Source organism: Mus caroli, chromosome 8, assembly GCF_900094665.2.
Source record: "Mus caroli chromosome 8, CAROLI_EIJ_v1.1, whole genome shotgun sequence".
Lineage (NCBI taxonomy): Eukaryota > Metazoa > Chordata > Mammalia > Rodentia > Muridae > Mus > Mus caroli.
In genome coordinates this window covers 84,865,661-84,873,965 of record NC_034577.1, presented here as the reverse complement: position 1 = coordinate 84,873,965, position 8,305 = coordinate 84,865,661, and the positions used below count along the sequence as shown (strand labels likewise).

The window sequence follows — 8,305 nt, the reverse complement described above, 5'->3', positions numbered from 1 at the left end:
AAAAAAAAAAAAGTAATAGTGTCAGGCCTTGAGACCTCCCCCTGAGCTGGTCCTACTTTGGGACTGTCGCTCTACCTTCTTTTCCTCAGGCTCCTCTCCATTTCCATCCCTGTAATTCTTTCAAACAGGAACAATTATGGATTAGAGATGTGACTGTGGGATAGTAACCCCATCCCTCACTTGATGCCCTGTCTTCCTGCTGGAGGTGGGCTCTATAAGTTCCCTCTCCCTACTGTCAGGCATTTTATCTAAGGTCCTTCCCTTTGATTCCTGAGAGTATCTTACATCTTAGGTCTATGGTGCATTCTGGAGGGTCCCCTCAACCTCCCATTTCCTGAGGTTGCCTGTTTCCACTCTTTCTGCTGGCCCTCAGGGCTTCAATCCTTTTCCCTCACCCAATACTAGATTAGGTTCCCCTCTCCCACCCCTCCCGCCCACTTTCCCTCCCAGATCTCCCCTCTCTCTTCATTCTGTGCCACCTATCTTAATGCTCTCTCTTCTTGGTAGTGGAATGGAATAGGAAATGCCTCTCTCAGATGTGTCTAGCTGCCTACACACAACCTGAGCAATGGTTTGTGTGCCTAAGTCATTCTCATCAGCTGGTAAAAATCAATAGGTCCAAGATACTCAGAGATGTCAGTTCAGGTGTTATTTCTCTCCTAAGCAATATAATGTAAAGTAATAAGGCTCATAATTGCCTCATTGGGTATCTGATACAGTCCCAAGATTCCCACTAGGATCTTTTTTTACTGGATTGCACTTACATCCAATCTAGTTAAAACAGCGTCATTCACAGGGGCAAGCCTCCAAGGGCAATGTTGGGCCTAAGGTGACATTTCCAGCTTTGGTCTTGATGAGCATCTGATGTTTTCTCTCTCCTTCTAAGGTGCTCTCAAGATGCAGTGTTAGGGCAGATGGTCAATGACCTTATAACAAACAACAAGGAGAAAATTCGTCTGCGGTTTTCAGAAGACTGTCTCTACCTGAATGTTTACACTCCTGTGGACTTGATGAAGAATACCAACAGGCTGCCAGTAAGTGAGGCGCTCACTAACTCAGACTCCTGAGTTCCAGCACCCAGATCACTGTGCAACCGGAAGGCAACAAAGGCATCTGGGCAGAGGGCACCATAGGCACCATGGGTACCATGGGCATCATGGGCAGTCTGATTCAAGAGTTCATCCTGCTAAGAGTTTTTATATTTCACTCTTCCCTAAAGACATCAGACTTGCTACTTGCCTAGAATTGCATATTGTTTTCTCCATGATTTCTTATGCTATTAAAAAAAAATACTTTCAGGTATTAGTTTAGAATACAATCTCAGAGCAGGTAAGGCACAACTTATAGTAAAGGAATCTTAGAGAAAAATGAATACCCCAAGCCTTTCTGTATAGTTAGGGAAACTGAGGCTCATATAGGGAAGAGGACACACAGAAGGGGTGACAGGACAAGAGCTTGGTTCTTCGATCTTCACACCTGTGCTCTTAAGCAGGGGCTGGCAAGGGAGATATGTGCTGACTTTCTTTTCAGATTACATGTGACGACTTTCACTGTCAGGGGAAACTCTCATGGTCTATGATGGCAGTGTGGAGGGAGGAGTCTGGGGCACTCTCATAAGTACTTTTCATGTCCTTTGCCACCCAACTGGTTGTATTGTATGTAGTTCTTTCCCCTCCCAGGTTGCCTTTGGCACATGCTGATGGCCTAATGAGTCAGCGTTTCCCATAGAAATGAAGAGGCAGAGGTAGGGCAGGCTACCAGTTACAGGGCAGAGGCCTGAGGACAAGCTACTGTAAAAGAGATGATCCTTGAAGTTAAGATAGGGTGGATCTTTGAAGTTAAGATAGGGTGTGAGTAGCCACCCAGTCTCTCAGAATCTTCTAGGACAGGACTCAGAAGTGAAGGAGGAAGCTGTGATCTTGAGAATAGTATTTGCTCCTAAACATGCTTAGTTTGCACAAGGAAATGAAAATAAATCTCATCTCTGCTCATTCATTGGCCTCTACTGTGAACTCAGTATGTCTACACAATGAGACCCTTGGCAATGGAAATAGGAACATGAACCATTATGGGAGCCTTGCCTTTCAGGAACCTGTAGTGTGGTCTGCACATATGCATGTGTGCACACATCAAATGTCTATCATTGCCCACCAGCTCTTGAGCTCAGTCTTTACACAAGAGGAGCTCGATGCAGTCCTTCCTTGGACAGAGAAGTCCTCTAGGAGGAGAAGTAGGATCTCTGGGAACATGAGAGTGGGAAACCCCACTGACAGTGCACACAGGGCTTCATCCTCAAGGTCTGGATTTGAATCTTTGGTCTTCATTTCACTTGCTGCAAGACCATGCCATGTCTTACCTTCTCAGCTTCTCATCCTCAAATAGGAGTCTTCAATGTAAATACTCAGTGGCTACCATGTAGCCAGTACTGGCTCAGTAGGCAAAATAGCAGTAGCAATGCACCAGAGAGAAGAGGGCTGTAGTCTTAATCTTTCTTAAGGCCTTAGAGTTGTAGGGGTTCTGGTCATGCCTAGTACCAGGTTATTGAATTGTGACCATGAGCTGCAGGGATGGGGGGCTCTGTGCAAAGTCACTAGGGCCAGGTGGCTGAGTCAGGTCATATCCCCAGCTTTCATTAAGGTTATATGCATCTCAGCCTTGTGTCTTTTCTTATCTGTCAAATTGGGCAGTATTAGTATCTAAATTATGGATAATCATTTCAAATTGCTCAGCATAGACTTATTGAATAGTTTGTATTATTTTTATTAGTAATGCTACATAAATAAAACATTTAATGTAATAAATTATAACTTAATCCTCTCTCCATTCTATGACATGCGAGTTTTTTAAATCCAAGAATCATCAAGAGCTATTGTATGCTCCCTCAGACTCAAGTGTACTCACAGTCTGTGGTGTGTTCTTGACATCCAGGTACTTAGGTAACTGAAGACTTCCTAGAGGATGTGCATGTGAACTTAGTGGGATGGGGAGAACATGAAACAGAGGGAACACTGGGAAGGGGTCACATTGAGGACATGTGGATCTGGAGACAATTATTCAGGTACATTAGTATTATCAGCGCTGAGAGTTTGAATACTGACCCTTCCTAATTTTCAGACATCAGGATAGTGTGCTGTTTGAGACAACATAACATCCCTGGCTACTTTGTTTCCTACGATAATGTTCACACTTGGAAAGACCTGAATAGATACTGAACAGGGAGAGGTCTATAGGAAAAGTAGAAAATGATGAAGGTGATTATTCCCTGAGCCTAGTGAGGTAAGGACAGAGATTATCTTTTGCAACAAGCTGTCACTAGATGACTTTGAGTGATGATCTCCCAGAGTCAGGGTATGGCCCAGAGAACCAAACCAGAAAATGTATGAGCTTTTTCAACTTCGTATGACTGGATGCTTCTTTTCTTGCTGTCCAGGTGATGGTGTGGATCCATGGAGGTGGATTGGTAGTGGGTGGGGCATCTACCTATGATGGACGAGCCCTCTCATCCCATGAAAATGTGGTGGTGGTGACCATTCAGTACCGCTTGGCCATCTGGGGATTCTTCAGGTAGGGTACTGGACCTTCTTCTTTCCCTTATTGGACTTGTGTTGGTCTTTTCTAAGTAGCCAACATACTGGAAACTGGTTGATGGTAAAGAAGATAGATTTATTTAGTTCAGAATGTGGATGGCCCAAAGCTTAAGACTGGGCCATTTCATCAGAGTTGGAGGGTGAAAAACTCCACCTTACAATGCATTCGTGGAGGAAATGAAATTTTATCTGTGAGCTAAAGAGCAAAGCACCTGAGACGACAATAAACTGGAGAGAAGGGAGGGGCAGGTTAATCTTCTAGCAGCTTTTAATTGCTGTGTTAAAACATCATAACCAAAAGCAGCTTGGGAAAAAAAAGTGCTTTTTGGCTTGCACATCCCAATCATAGTTGATGATTGAGGGAAGTTAGGGCAGGAATTTGAGAAAGGAGCTAAAGAGAACATGAAAGAATGTTCCTTACTGGCTTGCTTTCAAGGCACACTCCTCTTGCCTTTCATATATCAGAGGACCACCCACAATAGGCTATAAAGTAATTCTTCCGGGTGGAGTTTCTCTTGTCCCTGAACAATGACAGGGCATTTCTATGCCTGTTCTAGCCTGTTTGGGCTCCCAAATAAATTAAACACAGACCTGATATTTTTATTAACAAGCTGCCAGTACTGAGCTGGGAAGGTTCTGAGCTATTGTAACCCAACTAGGCTGCCTGCTACTTGCCATCTGGTCTTGCCCTAGCTCGCTCTGGTCCATGTGTGTCCTCATGGCTGCTCTCTCATTATGACCTAATGGTGAAACTTCCTGGTCCATCTCCTTCTCTCTTTCCCTCTCTACCCTCTTTTTTGGACCCTCCTCCCCCATGCTAGAATTAGAATTCCTGCCCTATTCTCTTTTCCTGAACAGCTATTGGCTGATCAGCACTTTATTAACCAATCAGAGGTGATGACAAACAATCTTCACATGTCATTGATACAGGGGATGCTCCAATAATCATTACAGTGCTTATGTCCAGACTACAACCAGATCTCTAGGCACATCAATCAGAATCTGAATACACAGTACACAAAACCATCCCCCTACCGTAGGCTGGGACCACCCCTCTAACAGACATTAATCAAGACAATGACTCCACAGTCTTGCTTACTGATTAATTAGATGAAGATAATTTGTCAATTGTGGTCCCCTTTCCCCAGAAGACTCTAATTTGTGTCAAGCTGACAAAACAAACTATAAGTACAGTCACCATCTCGCTCTCTCTGAGTACGCAGATCACTAAAAGATTCCAGTGTGCCTAGTGACCTAATTACAACCTTCCACAGATTCTACTCACCTTCCACAGATTCTATCACTGAATAATGCTGTCACATTAGGGACCAAGGCACCAACACATGAACCCATATCACATCAATCATATCCAAACCATCAAAAGGGCATTAGTGCTGTCATTCTTCATGAGGATTTTTGCTAAGTTTCCTCACAAGGTTCCCAGTTCCTTCTTTCTTGCACCTCATCTCTCCTCATCTCCAGCTACACCTGCCCACTTCTTTCTAAGCTTCCTTTCAGGGAGCCTACCCCACCCACTGAAATGATGCTTACCTTGTGAGCCCCACTCTTCAGGTTGTTGCTCTTTACATACATACCCCATTTTCTTTTCTTTTCTTTTTTTAAATTTAATTTTATTTGTAATTCGTTTTTTTACGCTCCATATTCCATTCCCTGCCCCTCCCCATTCACCCTCCAACTGCTCCCCATCCCACACCTCCTCCCCATCCCACCCCATCTCCATGTGGATACCCCCACCCCCCACATCACCTGACCTCTGGTGCATCATCTATGAATGAGCACAGACCTGGAAGTCCTCTACTGTATACCCATCCCATTTTCACCTGTGCTGCTCAGATCACCGCATTCCTCTATGACAGGCATTGTACCAGTGTGCTGCAGGCAGGTTTTTAATTAACCATACCACCCAGCTGTTCTTAAGGCCAATCATAGTTTCTATCCATCCTCATCCCAAGCTCATGTGGCTCACTTGCACCAGTCACAGACAATTATTCCAGCCTCTTTGAGATGCTCCCATTCCTGGCTTTTAGCCACTTCCCTCCTCCCCAGTTGCTGCTTCTCAGCCCTTCCACTCTTTGTCTTCAGGCCCCTCTTCTAATTCCATGAGTGATCCCAGAAGTACTTAACAGACTTTCCTGTTTGTGTTCTTCACCTCTCCTTTGAACTCCAGGCACTCCTCTTTAACTAACACCTTACACCTCTGGCTGTGTGCAGGAACATACCACTTTACAAAGCCTTTGTCAAAATTATTCCACACAACAAAGACTTTAGGTGCTTCCCATAAGGTCCTTTGCATAGCTGTTGGCAGCTCCAACTTCCTGGATGCCATGGACAAAGACCTTGCTACTGAACTCCTCTTTTTCCCCTACTCCCCATGCAACCTGCATTCTGTTCTACTAATCAGAACCCTAAGTCTCTGGCCTATTATTACAACTAATTACATTTTATAAACCTGTAAATTTACTATGAGGGTGCTCCACAGAGTGGCCTGAATGCTCTGGGAGACAATGACTGAATGGCCTCTGCACAATGTTCCCTATTATTTACAATATAGAAATCCTTTCCAGGGCTCGTGGTCTCTGTTCTACCTACGTTTCACAGCCACCCCCCCCCACCTTTGTTCACATAGCCTTGGGGGTCTTTGCACATGATGCTTCCCCAACCCAAAGTTCATTCTCTAGATGCTAATAAGACCTGGACTCATTGTATTTAAGGCTATTCTAAATGCCACTGTCTCAGTGAGGCCTTTCCTGGTCATGAGAACTCAATCCTGCCTCATGATTTTGCCTTTGCCCCTTTCTTTGTGACTTTCTTTCTCTAGTGGCGTGATCTACCCTTTGAATCTGTTGGTTTGTGGTCTGCAGTGTACAGTGAATGTAGTCAGAGTTTGTCTCTTTGTTTCCTAGAAGTACAGTCAGATGGAAGAGGGATACTCAGTACATAGCTGCTAAAAGAAATATTGAGGGTCCCACAAAGATCATTGTAGGGATGAGAGGTAGATGAAGTCCTCTCTGTCAGGAATCAGAGCAGAGCAAAACTCTGGAAGGTTCATGAGGAACCTCAGTCAGTCCAAAGTACTGGAAGCCTTACTATTCTGTTTATGTCCCCTTTATTTTCTTACAGCACTGGGGATGAACCCAGCCGGGGGAACTGGGGTCACTTGGACCAGCTAGCTGCACTGCGTTGGATCCAGGACAACATTGCCAATTTTGGAGGGGACCCTGGTTCTGTGACCATCTTTGGACAGTCAGCAGGAGGTGAAAGTGTCTCTGTTCTTGTAAGTGTTTCTGACAATCCATACTTACATTCAGTGAATTTACCCACGGAATCTCTTGGAGATGAGCCATCTCCAAGGGTCACAGGCATCTTTACTTTCAAAGCAGGAGTTCAGGAATCTACTCTTTATGCACTAGATAGTGAGGGGCTAAGGACCAAACTAACGCTTTGATTTCTAGAAATTTCAGTGTCCAACTTTGTGTTCTAGAGCCATAAGCATTTCCAGTTATAGCCTGGGGCACTGATGATCCCAGTCTTCTCAATTGGTTGATCCTCCCTCACCCCCTTTTGTTAATAATTTAGCATTAAGACTCAGAACTTCTTTTGGAAATAGAGTTGAGTAGAAACCACAAAGAGGAAGAAGTAGCTTCTAAGCTCCAAGACAGATCTACATGCCATGGGCTCAAGTGCTGAAAGCCATCAGGGAACTCTGAGGTGTCATCATAACTTGTCAATATTCATCCCCTAAGAACCAATGAATCTAAGTATCTATGCCATCTATATATGGTACCTATCTGTACATCTGTCATCTCTCCATTGATCTATGCATCTATTTATAATTCATCAATCCTCTCTCACCAACTGTCTCTATTCTTATCATGCCTTGATTCTCTGACTCCTTCCTTTCCTACACTAAAACTTTCCTGAATAATGTAGGGTGATATAAATATCTCCCCAAAACATTACTCACTTATCTAACACTGTGATTTATAATTGCATACTATTCCACATAAAATGAGAAATTGCTTGTTTAACTAATAACCTAATATAAGGATATTGTTTCCATTATAAAACATCCAATGTTAAACAAATATCTTTTTGTCCCTCTGGTCACTTCACCTTCTCCTCCCTCTTATTTCCTGCCTGCCCCTCTCTCTTTCTTTTTACTGTTAGTTGTCCTCAGCCCTTTTAATCATGGCCCCTTTTCTTAGGATAAGTTGTATGTAATAGAAATTCTACTGCAGAGTTTGGGGCTAGATGTTGCCAAAACTGTCTTTTAGGAAGTTTTGATTATCATGATGGCACTGGCCAGATATGTTCTGATTTGTTTCTTATGTATGCTCTGGTTCTACTACATTGAGGCTTTGTGGGGGGAATCTCAAATCCAAGGAAAGGCTCAGAAGCAGGCCAGGAGGTATGAGGACTTCTCATTTCCACAGAGCACTTTGTGAGTGTGTAGGCAGAGGAGAAGGTAGAAGCAGCTTTAAATTGCAACAGGTAAAGACATAGAAGCCATGAATTTGGTAGTGTCAGATAGGCAGACATCTCTCTCTCTCTTCTCTGTCTCTGTCTCTGTCTCTCTCTGTCTCTCTGTCTTCTCTTTCTCTCTCTCCCTCTCTCTCTCTGTCTCTCTCTCTCACACACACACATATACACACACACACACACACACACAGAGAGAGAGAGAGAGAGAGAGAGAGAGA

The 8,305-nt window shown here is 43.9% G+C and overlaps 1 protein-coding gene across 2 annotated transcripts in view; it reads left to right on the top strand.

The window, feature by feature from the left end:
* The window catches only part of LOC110300016 (carboxylesterase 1E-like), a 27,305-nt gene that overhangs the window by 6,988 nt on the left and 12,012 nt on the right, over window positions 1-8,305 (top strand). For both annotated transcript variants that reach the window (XM_021170047.2, XM_021170049.1), the window contains exons 3-5: window positions 887-1,034; window positions 3,431-3,564; window positions 6,729-6,882. In XM_021170047.2, coding sequence (XP_021025706.2) covers window positions 887-1,034; window positions 3,431-3,564; window positions 6,729-6,882 — 436 coding nt within the window. The remainder of the gene's footprint in view (window positions 1-886; window positions 1,035-3,430; window positions 3,565-6,728; window positions 6,883-8,305) is intronic.